Consider the following 24360-nt stretch of genomic DNA (forward strand, 5'->3'; position numbering starts at 1 on the left):
CAGGGGTTTGCGAGCTGCCCGGGGGCTCAGGAGCAAGACCTGATACTGTTAGAGCAGGTGTGAGCTGCACAGGTTCACAGAGGGCACCCACAGCTGCAGGAGGTCACCAAGGGACCCCAGGCCTGGTGAGAAGGTAAGTGGCTGGGAGGGGCTGGGGCTGGGTACTGTTCTGAGAGTTTCTGATGGTACCCAGTCAAACTCCATGTCCAAGTAGGCATAGGCATCCTGACCTCCAAGGGGGGTGCAGGTGGGTGGGGTAAGAACTTTACAGTGTGTGTTGTTACCCCTAAGGGTACAGGCCCATGGGCACCTACAGGTGGGTAGAATGAGGTGACCAGCATCAGGGGAAGAAGCTGGCACGTGGCAGCTGAGGTGTGTGTGTGTGTGTGTGTGTCTATCAGCCACTCAGGTCCCCAAGACTCAGCTCTCACCTCCCAAGTCTTTCTTTCTTCCAAGGATAGGAATCTCCAAGCCACCCCCTCTCTCAAGTAGAACAAGCTGTCAGCTGGCACTTTTAGGGATACTTGTAGGGAGTCTACGAGGGAGACCTAGCACTGCCCCAGTCCTAGGGAATTCCCCTTACCAGAGCATCTCAGCACACTTGGACTGAGTTCATGGGAACTAGAGGAAAATCTTAAGAGGAGTGACAGGTTAAAACAGGTGAGAGGTTCTGCTCCCCAGAAGACACTAAGCAGAGGTCTTCACAAGCTACCACTGTGCTAAGTGTGTTCTATCTACCCTGCAGCCTAGGAAGGAGCATTAATATCATCAGCTCATTTAACAGGCAAGAAAACTGAGGCACAGAGAAGTTGAGTCATTTACCCAAGGTCACATAGTCAGTAAGTACTATAGCTGAGGTTTGAACCCAGTCACTCTGACTGCAGAATTCATACTGTGTTGAAAAATATTTACATACTTGGAGGGCCAGGTAGTGATCTACCTGGTTTATTACATATACTACTAGGCTCAAGGGCCCAGGTTCAAGCCCCATCTGCAGGGGGATACGTCACAATTGGTGAAACAGGTCTGCACATGTCTCTCTTTTACTCTCCCTCCCTATCTCCTCTCCACATCTCTATTTCTGTCTGTCCTAAGTAAAATATAAAGAAGAAAACTTACTTATGTTTTAATATTTATTTATTTAATTTTTGCTCAGCTCTGGCTTATGGTAGTATGGGGGATTGAACCTTGGACTTTAGAGTCTAACACATGAGAGTCTCTTGGCATAACCATTTTGCTGTCTCCCCTCCCCCCTTTATTTATGAAAGAGAATCAGAATATCACTCTGGCACATGTGATGGTGGGGATTCAACTCAAGACTTTTTTTTTTTATCAGTGCGATATTAATTTGGTCAATTTTTCCATTTCATTGGATAGGACAGACAGAAATTAAGAGGGGATAGGGGGAGATAGAGAGGAAGAAAGATAGACACCTGCAGACCTACTCTGTCACTTGTGAAGCATCCCCCTGAAGGTGGGGAGCCAGGGCTGGAACCCAGATCCTTGCATGGGTCCTTGCACTTAGTACTATGTGCACTTAATTGGGTATGCCAACACCCAGTTCCCAAGACCTCATGTTTTTTAGGCCAGCACTTTAGATACTATACCATCTCCCAGGTCACCAGAGTCTGCTCTCTCTCTCTTTCTCTTAAATATATGATATGTTTTATTTAACTAAAACACTGCTCAGTTCCAGTTTTGGGGGTGCAGGGGACTGAACCTGAGACCAAGCCTGGTATCACAGAGCCTCAGGCATGGAAGTTTTTTGCATAATCACTATGCTGTCTTCCCAGCCTAAATCTAGACACTTAAGCACTAACACCAAACTAACTGTTTTCTATTCTGGGCAGCAAGTTAACATAATGGTCAGAAATGTCACTAAAGACAGTCAGTCTAGGGTTTAATCCTGTCTCCCATTCCTGTCTGACACCTTTTAGAACCTCAGTCTCTGTAAAACAGGTGTGAGTGCCATGACCCAGCTCTCAGAGAGTCTGAGGATTCTAAGCGATAAGGCAGCATGGGCTGTGTGTGTGTAGGGAGGTGATTACACATAGGTGCTGTGCCACCAAGGAGCCTTCCCTGTCATCTGGGAACCCCTAGCTGTTCCCCAGCTGTGCTCCACCTCTTGCTTTAGCTGCCACGCTCCTCCTTATCTGGCTGGTTTGGTGTGCTTCCAGGCACAGGGCAGCAGTGAGGAGCCAGGCTCTTATCAGTGCCAGGCAGAGCAAGCCCTCATCTTGGGTTGGGGGAGCAGTTGGGCCTGGGGAGGACAGCAATCTGAATCACCAGTGCACCCTTAAAGGCCCCAGCTGAGCCTGAGGTCCCTCCGTTCTCTCTTCTCCCCACTGTCCCAGACTCCCCATAGGAAGACCTCTTATTGTGTGGCTTGGCTTGGGTGATAAGCCCTAAAAAGAGTCTGGGGGGAGTCAGATAGTAGTGCAGTGGGTTAAGCACACGTGGTGCAAAGCACAAGGACCAGCGTAAGTATCCCAGTTTGAGTCCCCAGCTCTCTACCTGCAGGGGAGTCACTTCACAGGCGGTGAGGCAGGTCTGCAGGTGTCTATCTTTCTCTCCCCCTCTGTCTTCCCCTCCCCTCTCCATTTCTCTCTGTCCTATACAACAATGACGACATCAACAACAACAATAATAACTACTACAACAGCAATAAAAAACAAGGGCAACAAAAGGGAAAAAATATATATATAGAGAGAGAGAGAGTCTGGGAGCTGACCCAAGGCCACTGGTTCAGTAGTGGCAAGAGGTAGCCTGGGTTTCTCTGGCTCTGGAGAACCTTTCTGATCACTCCACCTCTCAGGTGGGGTAACCAAGGTCACAGTCACAGCCCCTTAGGTGGATTTTTTTTTCCAGGGCTTCACCAACCTGGGTGAACTTTTTCAGATTGAGAGAGACAGAAAAAAATAGCATCGCACCAAATTTTCCCTTAGTGAAGTAGAGGCTGAGCTTGAACCTGGGTTATGCACAAGGCAAAGTGGACACACTATTTTTTCCCCTCTTTCTCTAGAATTTCTCTCTCTCTCTCTCTCTCTCTTTCTCTCCCTTCCTTCCTTTTTTTTTTCTTTTTGAGAGACAAATAGACCAAAGCATGTCTCCATCATCCATCATCTGCTTGTTTTTTATTTGATGCCCTCATGTGGTACAGGGACTTGAACCCAGAACCTCAGGCATACAAAGTATGCATTCAATCACATCCCACCTTCACAGCCTTTGTGTGTGACTTTCAGTACCCAGAGTTAGACACTTCTGAACTGCTAGAGATCTGAGATCCAGGTGGCAGTAAGGAAGACAAATAGAAAAAGAGAACTTGTCAATCATCATTAAACCACTAATTAAAAAAGAAGAAGAGTCGTCTGGGAGGTGGTGCAGTGGATAAAGCATCGGACTCTCAAGCATGAGGTCCTTTGTTCAATCCCAGGCAGCACATGTACCAGAGTGGTGTCTGGTTCTTTCTCTCTCCTCCTATGTTTGTCATTAATAAATAAATAAAAGCTTAAAAAAAAAAAGAAGATAAAGAGAAGGAGAGGAGAAGGATGAAAAGGAATAAAGATGGGGCAGAGGCAGGCAGGGGAACACAGGGGAAAAGAGGACAGGGATGGCCAGGAGAGGGAGAAAAAAAAAGTTACATGATCAGGTTTCTCAAGGAACAAGGTCCTTTCACAAAAGAGCTCATCCAAAAACTCCAGGACACTCCCGTGCCCTCTCCTGCTCTACCACACCCCAAGGCAAGGCACCCTGGCTTTCTCAGCTAGGGGGAGGGGGCACAGAGGTGTCAGTTACGCCTCCCTCCCAGCTCTATGGATTGCAGGGCCCTCCACTCCTCACAAAGGAAGTTATCTCTGCTTCTATTTCCTGCTCTTTCCCCTCAGCCTCTCCTACCCCCTGTCTCAGCCTCTCAGACCTTGCCCAGTACCCATCTGCCCACTTGCCTTCCTTCCTCCAGAGACACTCCACCCCACCCCAACAATGAGCCCTACTCTTGCTCCTGCCAGCCCAGGCCCTGGCACCCGTGCATTCCACTCAAGCTTATGTCTGTCTGGGGGACAGGTTATACTTTGCTTAGCCATCACGTGTCCTGGCTTGTCTCCCCAGCCAGGACCAGAAGCTTCTGGAGAGTGGGTAGGAACAGTATCTTGTCCTCTTTAGTGTCCCAATGCCCAGCACTGTGCCAACCACAACATAGGATGTTTCTGTCACTCTTCCCCAGAGCCCTGCCACCACAGTGCCTTGCACCAGTGGGTGAGAGGGGTAAGAAGTCCCTCCAAGTACAGTATAGAGCACCCAAAGAGACCCCCGTCTTCCTCTTGGGTTTTCAGCATCCCTGGGGTTGATATATCTTTCTTTAATTTTCTTTATTTATTTATTGAACAGAGACAGCCAGAAATTGAGATGGATGGGGATGATAAGGAGAAAGATAGAGAGACACCTGCAACACTGCTTCACCACTTGCAAAGCTTTCCCCTGTAGGTGGGGACCAGGGGCTTGAACCCAGATCTTTGTGCATTGTAACATGTGCACTTAACCAGGTACACCAACACCCAGCCCCTATATCTTTCTTTCTAATACAGACACAGTAAAAAAAAAAAAAAAAAAGTGGTGTGTTTTTCTCTGTGTGTGTTCTTTTTTTCTCTCTCTCTCTCTGTGTGTGGTTTTTTTTTTTAATTGTGTGTGTGTGTGTGTGTGTGTGTGTGTGTGTGTGTGTGTGTGTTCTGAGGTTCCCTGTTGGCTCCTTCTCTGTCGATTTACCTCTGATCTCAGAGTCCCAGCGGCCATGAGGAGCCATTCTTTTATTCTTCTTTCTTTCTATTTATTTATTGATTTATTTCCCTCCAGGGTGATCGCTGGGGCTGGGTGCCTGCACCACGAATCCACTGCTCCTGGAGGTCATTTTGTTGCCCTTGTTGTTGTTGTTGTTATTGTTGTCATAGCTGTTGTTGTTGGATAGAACAGAGAGAAATTGGAAGAGGAGGGGAAGACAGAGAGGGAGAGAAAGACAGACACCTACAGACCTGCTTCACTGCCTGTGAAGCAAACCCCCTGCAGGTGGGGAGCCGGGGGCTCAAACCAGGATTTTTACGCTTAGGAGCCATGTGCACTTAACCTGCTATGCTACCGCCTGGCCCCCTCTTCTCTATTTATTTATTAAGTACCTAATTATTTATCTATTTTTGGATATAGGCATAGAAGGAAGGGGAATATAGAAAGGAGGAGTAGGGGCTGGGGGTTTGAACTCAGGTTCTTGCACATTATAACACGTGCACTCTATCAGGTATGCCACTACCTGGGCCCAAATACCTATTTATTTATTAGTGAGAGAGCAAAAGAGAGAACCAGAGCATCACTCTGGCACATACGATGCCAGGTACTGATTTGGAACCTCATGCTTAAAGGTCTAATACTTTATCCACTGTGCTACCTTCTAGGCCACATTCTTTTACTTAGAAAAAAAAATATTTTAATGGGTTTATTCTACTTTCATGTCTAAGACCCCAGAGGCCCCAGATTCAATCCCTAGCACCACCATAAAGCTGAGTGATGATTAGTTATTTAAAAAACAAAAATTAAGGGGGTAGGTAACATAATGGTTATGCAAACAGACTCTCTTGCCTGAGACTCCAAAGTCCCAGGTTCAATCCCCCATGCCACCATAAGCCAAAGCTGAGCAGTGCTCTGGTAAAATAATAATAATAATATAAAAAATAACAAAAATTTAAATATTTATTTATCTGTTTATTTCATATGAGGAAGAGAGAAAGCTTCAGATGAGAGAGTCAGAGTACCATCCCATACATGTGATGCCAGATATCAAGCCAGGAGCCCCAGGCATGCAGGTCCTGAGAACTGCCCTGAACTGCCCTCCCCCCTCCCACATTCATTCATCACATACCTACGGGGCTCCTGCTCTCCACCTACTCCTCTGTGAGCAGTAGAGCCATGGCTCATGGAGACTGAAAAAGCAAGGTCCTTGTACCGGTGTGATTTGCTTTCTAGTGGCGTCTCAGACCACATATATGCAACTGCCTCAAGAATCCAGAACGGGGGCACATGAAATAGCTCACTTGCACAGTGCACTGCTTTGCCATGGTGCTCGACCCAGGTTCAATCCCAACCCACACCACCTTGAAAGAAGTTTCAGGGACGCAATTTCTTTCACTCTCTCTTTCTGCATCTATTGAAAGAAAGGAAGGAAGGAAGAAGGAAAGAAAGAAAAAAAGAGAAAAAGAATAAAGGAAAAGAAAGAAATGAGAACAAAGGGAAGAGCACATGCTTTGAATTTTTTTTTTTTTTTTTACCAGAATACCAATCAGCTCTGGCTTATGGTGGTGTAGGAGATTGAACCTGGGACTTTGGAGCCTCAGGCATGAAAGTCTCTTTGTATAACCATTATGCTATCTATCCCTACTACATGCTTTGAATGTTTTAAATCCTGGATTGAATCTCAGGTACCACAAAAAAAAAAAAAAAAAAAAACATATAACCATAGCAGAATAGTACTGTGGAGACACACACACGCACACACACACACACATACACACACAACAAGAGAGTGGGAGGAAGACAAAATATTTTTTAAAAAGAGACTGAGGGGGGTGGGCAGTAGCACAGCAGGTTAAGTGCACATGGAGCAAAGCACAGGGACCAGCATAAGGATCCCCAGTTCAAGTCCCCAGCCTCCCACCTGCAGGGTGGGGGGGTCACTTCACCAGCGGTGAAGCAGGTCTTTCTCTCCCCCTCTGTCTTCCCCTCCTCTCTCCATTTCTCTCTGTCTGTCCTACCCAACAACAACAGCAGTGGCAACAAAAACAATAACAAGGGCAACAAAATGGAGAAAATGGCCTCCAAGAGCAGTGGATTTGTAGTTCAGGCACCGAGCCCCAGGGATAAGCCTGGAGGCAGAAAGAGAGAGAGAGAGAGAGAGAGAGATATCCAGGATGGGAACAACTGCATATGCAAAGACCAAGAGGTCAGAAAAAGCTTCACTGCTTTGCTATGTGCGTGACCTGGATTTGAACATGGCCTTCACCACACTGAAGAAAGCTTTGGTCCTGTGGTTCTTTTCTTTCTTTTCACAGACTGGTTTATTTAAATAAGAGAGACAGAGTAAGAGACTAGAGCACTGTTCAGCTCTGACTCATGGTGGTGTCAGAAACTGAATCTGGGACCTTGAGGCCTCAGGCATACTAACACCCCTGCCTAGTAGTAGTAGTAATATTCTCTCTCTCTCTCTCGCTCTCTCTCTTCAAAAAAGGAAAAGAAAGAGGAAGTGATCTTGGTATGAAGATTGTGAGATCAGATCAGTAGGGATAAAGAGAGAGAGTTCAGACTGGAACAGGGTAGAGAAGCAGGGCCACATCACCCCATGCATGCATATTCTGAGGGGAGCTAAGGTCCTAGAAGAGGGAAGAGTAATGTTCCTGGGGTTGGTCAGGAGCAGGAACAGAATGGTGAGGAAAGGTGGTCAGAGGAAAGAGTCAGGTGGGAAGGTTGATGCCAGAGTCCCTGCTTTGCCCTGGTTCTCCCCACCCTGCCAACTCACCTTCATGCCTACAAGCCCAGATCCTGTGTCCAAGCCCCACTCCCTTTACTCAAACTCAGTCTCCCAACATCAGGCTCCCTTCCACTCTAGTGCAGTAAGGACCAGGAAAGCCCAGGACAGCTGGGCCTCACTCAGCCAGGCCCCTCTCCTGCAGGGACCCGCAGTGCAGGTTATACTGGGGCCTCAGATCACCTCGAACAGTCACACCAACAGGACAGCACTATGGGTGATTTGCAGGTGAGTCTTCCATAGGGCTCTGACCTGGGGGCTCTGGGATCTCCCTGGACTTGAACTCCTGTCTTTCTGTCTTGGGTGGGGAGCAATCAAGGAGGCCCTCACAACTGTGTCCATGGGTCTCCACAGGAGGATTATGAAGACAGGATGGATGAGATCATAGAATTGGAGGAGTATGAAGACTCAGGTGTTAGCCCTCCCCAAGACGAGGAGCCAGCAGGTGAGCTGGGATGAATGAGCTTATGAACCCCAGAAAGGAACATTATGAGGCCCCCTCTCCTTCTCCCACTCCCTCTGCCCAGAGGCCCAGGGCCAGTTCTCCCACAATCCTGCTTGATTGAAGGATAAACAGAGTTTTGTTTGAAATGATCACAGGAGGTGACTGGGGGGCTGAGCAGAGCCAGTCAGCCATCACCATGCCCCTGAGATCTGTGGGAGGGCAGCCAGGCCCATTTGGGACAAAGACATGAGCCCATATGCCACTCATGCCCATCTAGGCTGGACCCCCATCCAGCCACAGAGCCTCTTACTGGGACAGTGTTCTCTCTTGAGGGTGAAGTGGTTCCAAGGAATAGGGACCAGGCCCATTGACAGAGAAAGGTCAGGAAGACTTCCTGGGTCTGAGCAAGGTCTTGGGGCGCTCTAGGCAAGTACCTGTTTACTGTCAACAGGACTGAAGTGCTGGCAATCTGTACTGAAGACAAGAGGTCCCTCTGGGAAATTGGGGGGGGTGGCATATGGGGCAGAGAGATATAAGTGGCAGGTTGCATCCTGGCAGCTAGAGCTCATCTTGGAGGCTGCAAGACACCGCTGAGGCAGGTGGGGAGAAGGAGGGAAGGGCAGGAATCTATCCCAGGAAGTAGCAAGAGAGGGAGACCCAGGTATAATCCTACACTCTGCCATCAAAGACTCTCACTCACCTTAGCAAGGACTCCCCTCATTATGAAGGACCAGTCCCAAAGGTCCTCCACAATACTCAGAATACAAGGAAGTACCAGAGCCTGGCTGGGCCATGAACAGTCCCCGAGCATAGCCCTCCAAGGGTTTGGGGAAGGGGCAGGCAGTACCAGCCTCCTCGTCCAGGGCATCACGAGAGAGTGGGCATCATCCTGTGAAGGTGGGTGGTGGCAGAGTGTCTGAGGGCCTATTTCCAGGGTGGTACTCACTGGTCTGGTGTTTGCAGCTCAGCTCACAGAGCCAACTGAGCCAAGCAAGTCAACCGCCACAGATTATCAGACTGTATCACAGCCAGGCACTCACGAGGTGAGCACCCCAGCCGCCCCCCATACCCCCACCCTGTGCTCTTTTCTGTGTGGCCCCTGGGAACAGAAAGATAGACAGAGATTGGAGGGGGACCACAAACAGACAGGGAAGGAGGGGACCCTGGGAAATAGGTAGAAGAGGCTACTGTCAGTTGGAGGTCTGAGGCTGGGTGGTCAGGGGCTCCATGGGTGGCAGAGAATGAAAGCATGCTTTTCTCCTTGGCCCAGCCCTGCTGAGTGCTAGACTGCTCAGCTAGGAAGGATGGCAGATTTACTCTCAGCTAGGTCCCCAGTAGTGGTCACTGGACCCCCAGGAAACCCAAAGGCATCCTGAGTCCACTCAACCACCTTGGAGGCAACAGGATGACCTGACAAGATCAAAGGCCTCTCTTTTTTTTCCCTTCCAGATGCCCACTCTGGCATCTCTTTTGGTCCAGGGGTTCTGCAGATGCCTCTGAAATGAGGGGAGGGACCGGGTCAGGCAACTAGGATGCAGAGCTAGAGGTGGGGGCCATACCTAGGAAACTCTAAAGCATCTCTCCCCTCTCCCTCTTGACTCAGAGGTTATGAGCCCCCCAGGGTCTGTTCTGGGCTCCCCCCTAGCCTCTCCCTGAGCCTCCTGAAGGCTGCTTGTTCCCTGTGGGCCCAGTGCTCCCCAGCCCTGCCCTAGGTGGGAGGTACTGACCCAGGACTGTGGGGCGACAGGCCTATGTGGAGCTGCAAGAACTAGTGATGGATGAGAAGAACCAGGAGCTGCAGTGGATGGAGGCGGCACGCTGGGTGCAAGTGGAGGAGAACCTGGGGGAGGATGGGGCCTGGGGCCGCCCACACCTGTCTTACCTCACCTTCTGGAGTCTCCTGGAGCTGCAGAGAGCCTTCAGCAAGGGTGAGTCCCACTGGCTTCCTCTGTAGTGTCTGCCTGCAAGGTTGGGTGGGGAGGAGGGCTGACCTGGTAGCTCACCTTCCACTGCCTGTAGGCACTGTCCTCCTGGACCTTAAAGAGACCTCCCTGGCTGGGGTGGTCAACCAGCTGCTGGACAGATTCATCTTTGAGGAGCAGATCCGGCCTGACGATCGAGATGAGCTTCTGCGGGTTCTGCTGCTCAAACACAGGTGCCCAGGCTGCCATGCCCAGAGGACCACCTCCCAGGACCCAGTCCCCTTGCTCCCAGGTCTCCCTAGAGGTCCAAATGCCCCCCCTACTATGGGACCCACCATTCTTCCACAATAGCTTTTGCCCCCAACACCTTGTGAGGGGGGTCCTGTCCCCATGTTCAGAGTTCAGGAGCCACTGGTCCCCCCCAGGAAGGCAGAATCTATACCCTTTCCTCCATCCACCTCAGCTTCACCTAGTCATTGGAAACACAGCTTGCCTGCCCTTTTACACCCACCTTGCTCTTCCAGGGGGCTGGCTCTCCTCTCCCCATGGTCTCTCCTCTAGTCTGGTCCCCAGAAAGGCCCACTTACCATCATCCACCACCAGCCCCCCTCTGTTGGTGGCCCAGCCTGAACAGCTTACTCAGGCCAAGTCTCCCATGTGCCCTGCAGCCATGCCGGAGACATAGAGGCCCTGGGGGGTGTTAAACCTGCAATCCTGAGGCGTTCTGGGGAGCCCTTGCAGCCCCTACTCTCCCAAGTCCCCTCGCTGGAGAGACAACTCTTCTGTGAACAGGTGAGGCTGTGCAGGTGTGTTTGGAGTTAGGGGGAGCTGGGGAGAGCCAAACTTGAGCACCATGAGGAGAGCAGGGAGGGAGGAGGGGTCCAGAGGGCACCCCTCATCACCCTCCTCCCTACAGAAAGAGAGAGGCACAGAAGGGCACTCACCATCAGGGGTTCTGGAAAAGATCCCCCCAGATTCGGAGGCCACCCTGGTGCTAGTGGGTAAGCAACTGATGCCTGCATCCCTTGCCCCTCACCCCAGTTTCCACCTTCTGTCTTGGCCCAGGCTGCCTTTCCCAGAACCTGGACCCTAGAGGTGCCTGACTTGACTACCTCTCCTGGCCCCTCTTTCAGGCTGTGCTGCCTTCCTGGAGCGGCCGGTGCTGGGCTTTGTGAGACTCCAGGAGGCTGTAGACCTGGAGGCTGTGGAGATGCCTGTGCCTGTGCGCTTCCTCCTAGTGTTGCTGGGACCCAAAGACCCCCACACTGACTACACCCAGCTTGGTCGGGCGGCTGCCACCCTCATGTCAGAGAGGGTAAGAGGGGCTTGCAGGGCTGGGAGGCAGCTGAAGGCTTCTCCAACTTGGGCTCCCTCATAGGGCTTTAGCTTCACCAGTTGGTGTCATTGGGTCTAATCTACTTGTTTCTGTCCCGTCTGGCCACCAGGAGTCTAAGCCCTCACTGTCTGGTCGGGCCTGATCTTGGCTGACACACTCTGGCCTGGGGGTACATGGCTAAGTCTACACTAGTTTTGTTTGGCCTGCTACAAACCACCTGATTCACTTTCTTTTTTTAATATTTTATTTATTTTATTTTAATGAGAGAGAGAGATACAGAGAGAAAGACAAAGAGACTAGGGCACTGCTCAGCTCTGGCTTATGATGGTATTTTTTTCCCCTTCATTTTACTATAGGGTTAATGGTTTATAGTACAGTTGTTGATACATGGGTACAATTTCTCTCCCTCTGATAGGTGTCTGCAGGACACTCTCATCCCTACTTGGGTCCTTTTCCACCATCATGCAATAGGACTTCAAGGTCTTCAAGGACTTTCTACCCCTTCCTACTTCCTCCTTCCCAAAGTCCTTTGCTTTGGTATAATGCATTTTTGTTTTTTACCAGAGCACTGCTCAGCTCTGGCTTATGGTGGTACAGGGGATTGAACCTGGGACTTTGGAGCCTCAGGCACGAGAGTTTCTTTGCATAACCATTATGCTATCTACCCTACCCCCCTTTTTTAATATTTATTTTATTTATTCCTTTTTGTTGCTTTTGTTGTTTTTTATTGCTGTAGTTATTATTGCTGTTGTTATTAATATCGTTGTTGGATACAACAGAGAGAAGTAGAGAGAGGAAGGGAAGACAGAGAAGGGGAGAGAAAGACAGACACCTGCAGACCTGCTTCACCACCTGTGAAGCGACTCCCCTGCAGGTGGGGAGGCGAGGCTCGAACGGGATCCTTACACCGGTAGTTGTGTTTTACACCACGTGTGCTTAACCCGCTGCGCTACCGCCCAACTCCCCACTCCCTTTTTTTAAGTGTTATTTTATTTAATGCATGTCTGAGAGTTTTAAATAGATATGTATGTACATATTTTAATGAAAAAGAGGTACAGAGAGAGTGACAAGAGCACTAATCAGCTCTGGCTAATGGAGGTGCTGGGAATTGAACCAGGGAGCTCGAGGCCTCTAACATGAATGTCTTTTTGTCTTCCCAGACTATGAGAGAGAATTTCACGTGAGTTAGAGAGAAAAAGAGAGAGAGAGAGAAACCAGAACACCACTCTGGTACATGTGGTGTTCAAACTGAGAGCCTCAGTCACTCAGGCCTGACCCTATGCCAATTGAGTGCTTTTCTTTTCCCATTTCTTTTTTATTTCTTTCTTTATTATTGGATAGAGACAGAGAGAAATTGAGAAAGGAGGGAGAGGGAGAGAGGGAAAAGAAACAGAGAGACACCTGCAGCCCTGCTCACCATTTGGGAAGCTTTCTCCCTGCAGGTAGGGATCAGGGGCTTGAACCTGGGTCCTTGTGCACTGTAATGTGTGCATTTAACCAGGTGCGCCACCTCCTGGCCCCTATTTTCTCATTTCTTTCTTCCTTTCTTCCTTAACATTTATTTATTTATTTTATATGTTATTTTGGATAAAGATAGAAATTGAGAAGGAAGGGGGAGATAGGGAGAGAAAGAGAGAGACACCTGTAGCACTGCTTCACTGTTCATGAGGCTCCCCCTCTCCCCACAGGTGGGGACTGGGGCCTTGAACTGGGGTCCTTGCACATTGTAACATGTGCACTCAGTTCTTCTTCTTCTAGCGTTTGCCCTTCTTCCGTAGCCAGTCAACAGCATCAGGTTGAGCATGATGTAAAGTTTTGAGACCTCCTTTGAATCTGGAGAGGTGGCAGTCGTTGACTATGTGGGTCATAGTCTGTCTGTAGCCGCAGGGGCAGTTCGGGTCGTCTCTGGCTCCCCAGCAATGGAACATAGCGGTGCACCGGCCATGGCCTGTTCCATAGCGATTGAGGAGGGCCCAATCATAACGTGCTAGGTCAAAGCCGGGTTGACGCTTGCAGGGGTCTGTGAGGAGGTGTTTGTTCACTCAGTCAAGTACACCATCACCCAGCCTCCATTTGAGTTATTTTCCTGACCAAACTTTAGTCTTTCTTCTTTCCCTACTCAAGGTCATATCCACCTCCCAAAGTGCTCTTGTTGTTGGAGGTAGGGATCAAAGGAACTATTTCTAACAAAAAGGAGTTGGGTAGGATGGTCCCTAGCCCAACAATCTCTCTTCTCCTCAGGTGTTCCGCAGAGATGCTTACCTGGCCCAGCAACCCAAGGAGCTGGTGAGCTCCCTAGAGGGCTTCCTGGACTGCAGCCTGGTGCTACCTCCCACAGACGCCCCCTCTGACCAGGCCCTGCTCAACCTGGTGCCTGTGCAGAAAGAGTTGCTTCGGAGACGTTACCTGCCCAGCTCTGCCAAGACAGACCCCAGCTTCTACAAGGACCTAGGTACCTATTCAGCCCAGCCCAGTCCAAGATTTTCTGAGCCCCCACAGATCCTCTGGCTCCCCAGCATGGTCCTATGGCCCCTAGCTCTCTTCCTATCAAATACCCCACTATTATGTTTCACTGTTCTCCTGCCCCCCAGCATGCTGGGGCACCCCATTATCACACCATGGTAGCTCCTCTCAAGAAACCTCTTCATGCTGCTCATTTCGACCCTGGTTCTGTTCTTCACTACAGGCTTCACTGGAGGTTCAGGGGCCCCTGGTGGCCCAGACGACCCTCTGCAGAGGACAGGCAATCTCTTTGGGGGCCTGGTGCGTGACATCCAACGCCGCTACCCCCACTACGTGAGTGACATCACTGATGCACTCAGCCCCCAGGTCCTGGCTGCCGTCATCTTTATCTACTTTGCTGCCCTGTCACCAGCCATCACTTTTGGAGGCCTTTTGGGTCAGTGTCTCCTGTGTCACCCTAACCCTCACCCCAGCCCTGTGGTCTGTTGATAGACTGTGACTTCTGACCCCATTTGATCCTTTGGGCCCATGAATGCTCTGTTGCTGCCTAGAAGTGGCCTATTGCCCTTGACCTTGTCTTAAACCCTACCCTTGACCCACAGGAGAAAAGACAGATTACCTGATGGGGGTGTCGGAGTTGCTCATCTCCACTGCCATGCAGGGGATCATCTTTGCTCTGCTGGGGGCTCAGCCCTTGCTCGTGATTGGCTTCTCAGGACCCCTGCTCGTGTTTGAGGAAGCCTTCTTCTCGGTAGCTCTGTCCTGACCCCACTGTGACCTCGTAGCTGGCCCTGGGCCCCTGGTGCCTAAAGCCATCTGTCTGACCCCAGAACCCTCTGACTGCCCTGTAGTTCTGTACCAGTAATAAGCTGGAGTACATTGTGGGCCGTGTATGGATCGGCTTCTGGCTCATCCTGCTGGTGGTGCTGATGGTGGCCTTTGAGGGTAGCTTCCTGGTGCGTTTCATCTCCCGCTACACCCAGGAGATCTTCTCCTTCCTCATCTCCCTCATCTTTATCTTTGAGACCTTCACCAAGCTGGTCAAGGTAGGAACACGTGAGTGACTTAGCATGTGTACACGTGCTAGTGCGTTACTGCAGGCCTAACGTGACTATGTTATTGTTGTGTGTTGGAATGGTGTAGATGTGCCTGTGTGCTCCCAGACTGTGACCACATGCATACTGACACCTATTTCCTGTGATTCAGTATTCTTGCCATACTGTGCCTTATGGGGCCCCAGAGTACACACACTGTGGAGTAATGAATGAGTAAGGGAGAGAGAAAGAGAAGTTGCCTCCTCCCCCTAACGCACACACACTCAAGATCTGCAAGTGACGGTGGAGCACCTTGCCTCATCAGCCGTTACCTTACACTATACTTGGGTCTGCGTTTTACATAGAGGAGAGGAAAGATAACAACTGGATGTCTGCTCTGACCCTGTTGGGTAGTTGGTGCTCATTTCCTAGTCTTTAAGCTCATTTTAGAACACTTGTTGTTTGCTATCCTCCCATCTTTCCACATCTCCCAGGTCTTGGTGTTCCTGGACCAGTTAAGGAAGAAGGCATGTGAATGAATGGTTTGGGGACAGACAGATAGGTAGTGGTTGGAGGGTGGATGGGAAGTTGGATAAATAGATGGCTGCTGGATGTATGTCGGATGATGGAAGGAAAGAAGGAAGGAACAGGCTGCCTCTGTTTGTTGCTGTAGATTTTCAAGGACCACCCACTGCAGAAGTATTACAAGCACAATGTGACAATAACGCCCAAACCAGATGCTCCCCTGCCCAATACAGCCCTCCTCTCTCTTGTGCTCATGGCTGGCACCTTCTTCTTTGCCATGATGTTGCGCAAGTTCAAAAACAGCTCTTACTTCCCTGGTAAGGTCAGTACGTCCTCCCTCCCTGCCCTTTCCCACACTGCCCTATTCCAGTTCAAAGCACTGCTTCCATCTTCCTTAATGCCAATTCCCCCTACTCACCTACCATCCCATTGCCAAATCCAAACCTCCTTGGCCCCCTCCTCACCCAGGATTTCACTCTTCAAGCAAGACCACCTTCCTTTCTCAATATGTCCAGGCTGGAACCCCTGTAGGAGTTATCTCTTTATCTCTTTATCTCTTTATCTGTGATACTTACTAAAAGGATCAATAAAGAGGGTTTCCTATTATAACTTTGGAAGGGGCAGAGAAGCTGTGGAACCAGGGGTGGGCTGTGCCAGGTGAAGAGGGAAGGAGGCTAGTGTATTCCACATCAAAATGAGGATGAATCCCCTGGGGGAGAGCAGAACCCTCACTTGAGGATAGAGTAGGAAAGGGCCAAGCAGTGACGCACACAGTTAAGCACATACATTACCTACCATGTGAAAGGACCCAGGTTCAAACTCCCCAGCCCCCACTTGTAGGGGGGAAATTTCATAAGCAATGAAGCAGTGTTGTGGGTGTCTCTCTTTCTCCCTCTCTCTCTCTTTTTAAAATATTATTATCATTATTTGTTTATTGAATAGAGACAACCAGAAATTGAGAGCGAAGGAGGTGATAGAGAGGGAGAGACACAGAGAGACACCTGCAGCCCTGCTTCACCACTTTCAAAGCTTTCCCCCTGCAGGTGGGGATGAGAGGCTCAAGCCCAGGTCCTTGCACATTGTAACATGTGTTCAACCGGGTGCACCACCACCTGGCCCCTCTCTCCCTCTTTTTCTCCCCTTTCCCACTCTACTTCTATCAAATAATTTTTTAAAAGATGGGGCAAGAGAAGGGGAGGGTGGGAGATGGGGAACAACCAGGCACTGACTGATAGTCCTCCACTTATCTGCAGCTGAGACGAGTCATTGGGGACTTTGGGGTTCCCATCTCCATCCTGATCATGGTCATGGTGGATTTCTTCATCCAAGATACCTACACCCAGGTGAGCTTCTCCCCCTTCCCTCTCACTTCATTCCCCCAACAGAATACCCCCCAAAAAAAATTAGCTGCCTCTGAAGCCAACTAAAGATACTGCTCATTCATTCCTACTTCCCTTAAGAGCCCCCATAGGAACCCTCTGGTCAAAACAAGAGCCTGGGTCAGGTTGCTCCTTACCACTGAACCTAGGACAGTAGGAAAGAGCCTCAGCTCTACCACCACATAGCTGTGTGATGTAGGACAGACTGTACCACCTCTCTGGTCCTGTTTCCGCGCCTGTAATGTTGGGAGTGAGATGTATGTAAAAGGGGCACAGAGTAGATACTGGGTACAGAGTAGATACTCAACGTGAGTGAGTCTTCAAGTGCCTGGGAACCTAGTTTTCTCTGCCCTATTACTCCCCACCCCACTTCTCAGAGTGATTCTCACTGGTTCCCACCCACCTCCCCCACAGAAACTCTCCGTGCCCAAGGGCCTCACCGTGTCCAATCCCAAGGACCGTGGCTGGGTCATACACCCACTTGGCTTGACTGAGCCGTTCCCCATCTGGATGATGTTTGCTTCTGCCCTGCCTGCCTTACTTGTCTTTATCCTCATCTTCCTGGAGTCCCAGATCACCACGTAAGAGCCAGGATGGGGCTGGGAGGGACTACAGGAAGGGACAGGCTCCAGGCAAGCAGGACATCAAGAAGTGAACATTAGTCTCAGCTCAACACATGACTTTCCTGAGCCACAGAATGAGCAAGGGCAGGGCAGGTGCTGCTCTGTGGAAGTAGACAGTGTTTCAAGTGGGGTGGAAAAGAATAAAAAATGAGCTGCTGCTAGGTCTCCAAAGAGCCCTGTATCAGTGCAGAAGGACCCCCTGAAGCTTCAGCTTCATTCATTCCTAGGTGAATCTGCCTCTGAGCATCCTGGGGGCTATGAATACATTGCTTTTAAGAATTCGTCCAGCAGGGTTCTCAGGAGAGGCAGGAAGGGACAAACTGGGAAACAGAGTGACTTGAGAAGAGGAAGAAAGGGGCAGTGGTGGAGTCAGAAAGAACCCTGTTTATTTGCTTATCTCCTACCCCCCTAACCCTGCCCAGACTGATCGTCAGTAAGCCAGAGCGCAAGATGGTCAAGGGCTCCGGCTTCCACCTGGACCTGCTGCTGGTCATGGGCATGGGTGGGCTGGCTGCCCTCTTCGGGATGCCCTGGCTCAGCGCCACCACTGTGCGCTCCGTCACCCATGCCAATGCCCTCACTGTCATGGGCAAGGCCAGCAGTCCTGGGGCCTCAGCACAGATCCAGGAGGTGAAGGAGCAGCGGATCAGCGGACTCCTAGTCTCTGTGCTTGTGGGTGAGTGGGGTCGGGTCACACCCTCCATCCCCCTCTGGCTTGAACCCAGCCCCCAGCCCTGCCCTCAAGCCCAGTGCCCTCTCCAGCCCCACCAATCTGGCAGCCAAGCCTCTCCACATGACTCTACCCACATTCCCCAGTTTCCTTACCCACATGAAGGAATGCTGATGAAGCAGCCATTAGGCCCAGCAGTGGGGTGAGCATGTGAGCAGAGGAGGGAGGTCCCCCCAGCTTGCTCTGGATGGATCCCTTGCCAGAGCTGACCCAACATGAGTTTAGTCAGCTGTGGTTTCAGATTCGATTCTGCAGTGACTAGATAGCCCTCCTTGTCTCCAGACCTTAGTTTCCCTGTCTGCTCTATGAGAGAGTTCACTAGCTGCCCCTGAGGTCTCACTGTGACAAACGCAAAAGACAATGTTGGGGCATAATCTGGGGGCAGATGAGGTTTGGGGCTTGATCCTAGCTGGGCTGAGTGTAAGCAGCAGCATGGCTGTGACTGAGAGGCAGGAAAGATTCTGGAGGAAAGTTAGGATTTGGGTGAGGGGGAGAGGGAGAGGGGAGTTCTGGACTGGAGTGAGGGGCTTCTATGAAGTTAGAAATTAGGCTGGTGGCATTTTTAACTCCTTGCACTAACTGTGAGGCCTTAGGCAGATTGCTTTATCCCTCTGAGTCTGTTTCCTTATCTATAAATGGGGATAATGCCTAGTACAGGGATCCATGGAAAGGGTTCTATGTGCTTCCTATGGTCTCATCTTCCACCCCCTGGGGGACCCTGGAATGAGAGTGCACGGTTCTCCCCACAGGCCTGTCCATCCTCATGGAGCCCATCCTGTCCCGCATCCCACTGGCTGTGCTGTTCGGCATCTTTCTCTACATGGGGGTCACATCCCTCAGCGGCATTCAGCTCTTTGACCGCATCTTGCTTCTGTTCAAGCCATCCAAGCACCATCCAGACGTACCCTTTGTCAAGCGGGTGGGTAACCCCACCAGAGGCTCAGCCCAGGGCAGGAGGGATGCATGGCAGGCAGGTAGTGACCCCACCTCGCCCACAGGTAAAGACCTGGCGCATGCACCTGTTTACGGGTATCCAGATCATCTGCCTGGCGGTGCTGTGGGCAGCCAAGTCCAGTCCCACCACCTCGCTGGCCCTGCCCTTCATCCTCATACTCACCGTGCCCCTGCGGCGCCTCCTGCTGCCACTCATCTTCCGGGACCTGGAGCTCCAGTGTGTGAGTGACTGCTTCTGAGTCCTGGGGAGGGGAGGCGGAGGGTGTAGCCGGGAGCAGATGAGATGAGAGCTAAACCTTGAAACTGAAGAAGGCAATGTGGCAAGGGGCTGGGGCTGAGTCCAAGTACACTACCTGGAGGAGGTGGCCTTCTTCCCCTGGGCGCCTGATTTGCCCACCTGTATAGAAGAAAGGCAGGGCTGGAAAGAGGGTGCAGGCTACATGAGGGTGTTCTATACAGGTTGTCCTGACCACTAAATGACCTACCCTATGTCTTCCTATTACTTTTTAGTTTTGTTTTTTTTTAAGATTTTATTTATTAATGAGAAAGATAGGAGGAGAGAGAAAGAACCAGACATCACTCTGGCACATGTGCTGCAGGGGATGGAACTCGAGACCTCATGCTCCAGAGTCCAAAGCTTCATCACTGCGCTACCTCCCGGACCACACTTTTTAGTATTTTATATATATTTTTTTTACTTGTCTCCAGGGTGATTGCTGGGGCTCTGTGCCTGAACTACAAACCCACTGCTCCTGGAGGTCATTTTCCCCATTTTGTTGCCCTTGCTGTTATTGTTGCCATTGCTATTACTGTTGTACACGGCACAGAGAAATCGCAAGAGGAGGGGAAGACAGAGGGGGGAGAGAAAAATAGGCACCTGCAGACCTGCTTCACGGCCTGTGAAGCGACCCCCCCCTACCCCCTGTAGGTAGGGAGCCGAGGGCTCCAACCGGGATCCTTACTGTGGTCCTTGCACTTTGAGCGGTAGCTCAACCCCCCCCCCCCCCGCCGCCCATTAATTTCTTTTTTTAATTAACGCAAGATGCGGAGAGAAAGAGAACCAGAGCATGACTCTGGTACATGGACTGCTGGATATCAAGCTCAGGATCTCATGCTTCCAAGTACAGTACCCTACTCACTATGCCGCCCCCTGGGTGCCATTATGTACAGTTTAAAAATATTTATTTATTTATTTATTTATTATATAGAAGAAGAAAGCAGAGGGACAGAGTGAAAGAGACCACACACCAAAGCTTACTTCAGTGTGGTGGGGCCCAAGCTCAAGCCTGGGTTGCAAAGATGGCAAAATAGCACACTATCCTAGTGAGCTATTTCACCAGCCCAAAGGATTTATCTATCTGTTTAATGAGAGAGTGCTGAGGAGTGAGCCTCCATTAAGAAATGCCCTCTAGGAAGTCGGGCAGTAGCGCAGCTGGTTAAGCGCATGTGGTGCAAAGCGCAAGGACTGGGTTTAAGGATCCCTGTTTGAGACCCCCACCACCACTTCCCACCTGCAGGGGAGTCGCTTCACACGTGGTGAAGCAGGTCTGCAGGTGTCTATCTTTCTCTCCCCCTTTGTCTTCCCCTCCTCTCTCCATTTCTCTCCTGTCCAACAATGATGACATCAATAACTACAACAATAAAACAAGAAGGCCAACAAAAGGGAATAAATAAATAAATATTTAAAAAAGATTTTATGTAGTGTTCACTTCGGCAGCACATATACTAAAATTAGAATAATATAAAGAAGATTAGCATGGCCCCTGCTCAAAGGATGACACGCAAATTCATGAAGTGTTCCATATTAAAAAAAAAAAAAGGCACATGCTACTGTTTGGGCTTTTAAAAAAAGATTTTATTTGGAAGTCGGGTGGTAGCGCAGCGGGTTAAGCGCACGTGGCACAAGCACAAGGACCAGTTAGGATCCCAGTTCAAGCTCCCCACCTCCCCACCTCCCCCCCTGCAAGGGAGTCGCTTCACAGGTGGTGAAGCAGGTCTGCAGGTGTCTCTCTGTCTCTCTTCCTCTCTATCTCCCCTTCTCTCTCAATTTCTCTCTTTCTCTATACAATAACAAATAAATAAATAAATAAAAAGCCTGTATTTATTTATTAATGGGAAAGATACTCAGACATCACTCTGGCCCATGTGTTGCCAGGAATTGAACTCAGGACCTCATGCTTGAAAGTCTAATGTTTAGCCACTGTGCCACTGTCTGGACCATGTGCCATAGTCCCTCTCTATTTCTTTCTCTACAAAAGTCAACCTGGAGTGATGAAACTCTGGAGACTTAAACTATATATATGTTTTCTTTTTAAATTTTTTTATATTTATTTATTTATTTTCCCTTTTGTTGCCCTTAGTTGTTTTTTATTGTTGTTGCGGTCATTATTGTTGCTGTTATTTCTGTCGTCGTTGTTAGACAGGACAGAGAGAAATGGAGACAGGCGGGGAAGACAGAGGGGGGAGAGAAAGATAGACACCTGCAGACCTGCCTCACCACAACTCCCCTGCAGGTGGGAAGCTGGGGGCTCGAACTAGGATCCCTAGGCCTGTCCTAGCACTTCATGCCATGTGTGCTCAACCCGCTGCACTACTGCCCAACTTCCTATTTATTTCATATGAAATCTAGTTTTACACGGGAGAGACAGAAGCCAGAGCACACCAGAGACTGAGGTGGGAGTCTCAGATATGCAAGTTCAATATTCTGCCCGTTGAGCTGTTTCCTCAGTCATATTTTTAAATGAATTTCTTAGTAGTAGTAGTAGTAGTAGTAGTAGTAGTAGTAGTAGTAGTAGTAGTAAGTAGTACTGTTAACCAGTGCACTGCTCAATTCAGGATTATGGTGATGCAAGATATTAAACCTGGGACTGTGGAGCCTCAGGCATGGGAGTCTTTTTTGCAGAACAATTATACTATCATACTTTTTATTTTTTAACTATTGCAAGGCTTCATGAATCTGTGGGTCATCTTTGTGCAGAGGCCATGCTGATCCTCTCCTTGTCATCCCTGTTTCAGTGCATGCACTGCTGCAGTGAGCACATCTCTTCTGTAGTTTGCCACAGGGCACTGCAGGGCTTCCATGGGGTGTCCAGTCCCCAGGGCTCCTGATGCCTTGGAGGCCATTTATCCAGGCCAGCCCTAGGAGCAGAGTGGGTGGGAACAGGCTTGTCCAAGATTCAGAGAGCTGAGCTCTCCCGTGCTCTAGAGGTGTCTCTCAGCACAGGAGGCTTCCTCTGCATGCCTGCTTACCCTCCCTCCTTACTTGCCTTTCCAGCTGGATGCCGACGATGCCAAAACCACCTTTGATGAGGAAGGCCAGGATGAATACGACGAGGCGCACATGCCTGTGTGAGGGAAGGGCCCAAGCCCTGTGGCCCCCTCCACCACCCCACTTCCCCCACCCTCCCAGGAAAAGCATGGGTACCTCATGGACTCCCCAGCCCTCCAGACACAGCAGCTGAGGTCCAGGGGTTGCAGGTGGGGGAAGAAAGATCTATATAGGAAGCCATTCCCCCTAGGAGGGACAGACTTTCCAGTCAGTCTCCCCTTTATCTGCGGCCCCCATTTGGGGGCTTTTTCTCTCTCTAGAGTCCCTTCTGCTGCCACATAAGGACTGCCATGTTCAGTTCCTCTTCCTCATGGCACAGGTGGGATAGTAGCAAGGGGTGGGAGGGAGGGAGAGAGGGTTTAAGTTCCTGCTTGCTGTGTGACCTTGGGCAAGTCCCTTGACCTCTCCAACTTCTGCTTTCTCTCCTGTAAAAATGGGTCTATTAGTAACAACATCCATGTAAAGGATGATTACTGAGGCTCCAGGGTCAATGTGAAAAGGGGACCTTGTAGGCCCTGAAAAGACTGCCATTAATTCTTCTCCTAGCCTGCCCCAGGTCACATAGCTCCTCAGTCACATATCCAGGGTTCGTTCCAACCAGGTCTCTTAACTCTGAGGTTGGAGCTCTGTGCTCCATGGCATCATCCACCTGCCCAGGCTGAGACTTGCTACTACTAACACCTCTCCGCAGCTCTCACCCTGGTCCTCTTGTCCAGAGGAGAGGGGAGTGGTGAGGGCCAAGGGCAGGTGTGATTCAATCAGGGCTAGGACTCAGGACTTAGTGCTCGATCCCTGCCTTATGGTCTCATGTCTTTGCTCCACTCACATTTACTGAATCTTGGCCCCTGTAGACACAGATGTGACCCAGACCAGACCCTGTCCTGGGGTGCATGGTGGAGAGAAGCACAGTCTGTTCTATATGTTCATGGGGTGGGGGGAGGTGGGAAGGTAAGAAGGAGATGGGGGGGAAATGTTTGTAATTTATTAATTGTGAATTTTCTAAGAATTTTTGACATGACTTTGGCTACACACACACATGCACACACAACACCCATGCCTCTCTATTGGAGATTGATCCACTGTCCCCAACCCCAACCCAATCTAGGGAAGAACCAGACTTCACCAGTTGGTGTAGGAGTCAGTGGACTCTGCAGAAAATGAGTTTAAAAAATCATTTTTACAAAACAGAAATATATATTTAAAAAAGAAGAACTGAAAAAAAAGAAGGGTATAAAAGATGGCTGAAACTGAAAATTGGGGGGGGGGGGGAGGGGAAGCTGTGGGCTGCTGATAGAAGGGTCTTGAGTACATTCCTGAGGGCTGAGTGCTGATTCCCCAACTTTATCTTCATTGGTTTATGCCTCAGTTTCCTCATCTGTAAAATGGGGGCATTAATGGTAGCTACCTCTTCGGATTGTTATAAGGATTAATGGATATAGTATATGTGGGGAGGGGTTATGTATAAAGGGCTTGCTTAGCACCTCAGAAGAAGAGCTCAGTAAATGTCAGCTGCCAGTATTGTCTTTCTTCCTGGGGGGGGGGGGGGCTTTCCTGCTTCTCTGGCAGAAAAGCAGGTGAAAGTGGACCACACTGCCAGTGTCCTTCCCCTTGATGCTTGGGATATAGGTTTTGCCAATAAATGTGTCTGTACTAGAGTGACTGCCTTGCTGGATTCCTTTCCCAGAGGCGGGGTTCTGAGGGGCTTTGTCTGGACTGGTGGGCACAGTACAGGGCTATTACTCTAGAGAGCAAGGAGAGACAAACTGGGGTGGCACTGGAGCTCAGGGCAGCAGTCTGGTTGTGAGCCCCCAGATGAAGAGGGCCATATGAGACAAGTTTACACCCCTGAACAGCTTTCCCCCCAGGGGTAAGACCCAGGTCTAGGGAGAGGAGTTTTAAGGGGGCCTTGTCCTGCGCACTTGTGCACCCCCATCTCCACATCAGCCTCTTGCCTTTGCTCATCAAGCTGAACAGCACCTTGTCGAAGATCACCAGAGAAGACAACCAAGCCCAGAGAGGAAATGCAGTTTGCCCTCCCACCACACAGGAGTGGCTTCTTC

General features: G+C 50.1%; 1 protein-coding gene and 2 non-coding genes across 5 annotated transcripts; 2 read left to right on the top strand and 1 right to left on the bottom strand.

Annotated features, from left to right (window-relative positions):
* On the top strand, positions 1-23955 carry SLC4A1 (solute carrier family 4 member 1 (Diego blood group)). 3 transcript variants are annotated; one of them, XM_016192008.2, is made up of 20 exons: positions 1-133; positions 7707-7789; positions 7916-8006; positions 8970-9049; positions 9754-9934; positions 10026-10161; positions 10597-10720; positions 10845-10929; positions 11062-11243; positions 13506-13716; positions 13951-14163; positions 14330-14478; positions 14579-14773; positions 15435-15608; positions 16540-16629; positions 17080-17246; positions 17711-17964; positions 18768-18937; positions 19017-19193; positions 22247-23955. In XM_016192008.2, the coding sequence occupies exons 2-20, from the start codon at positions 7775-7777 to the stop codon at positions 22322-22324; spliced, it is 2772 nt and encodes a 923-aa protein (XP_016047494.1). In that variant the 5' UTR covers positions 1-133; positions 7707-7774; the 3' UTR covers positions 22325-23955. The 3 variants fall into 3 exon arrangements, with proteins under 3 accessions (XP_016047494.1, XP_060059360.1, XP_060059361.1); XM_060203377.1 differs by having other exon boundaries at positions 47-133; positions 7643-7789; XM_060203378.1 differs by having other exon boundaries at positions 48-133; positions 7692-7789.
* Positions 20674-20781, top strand: LOC132542245 (U6 spliceosomal RNA). Its single transcript, XR_009553350.1, has one exon. It is a non-coding gene; the product is annotated as a U6 spliceosomal RNA (small nuclear RNA).
* On the bottom strand, positions 21905-22011 carry LOC132542268 (U6 spliceosomal RNA). The gene has a single exon (XR_009553368.1). It is a non-coding gene; the product is annotated as a U6 spliceosomal RNA (small nuclear RNA).
* Positions 23956-24360: the final 405 nt, after the last annotated feature.

Source organism: Erinaceus europaeus, chromosome 12 (assembly GCF_950295315.1).
Source record: "Erinaceus europaeus chromosome 12, mEriEur2.1, whole genome shotgun sequence".
Taxonomy (NCBI): Eukaryota; Metazoa; Chordata; class Mammalia; order Eulipotyphla; family Erinaceidae; genus Erinaceus; species Erinaceus europaeus.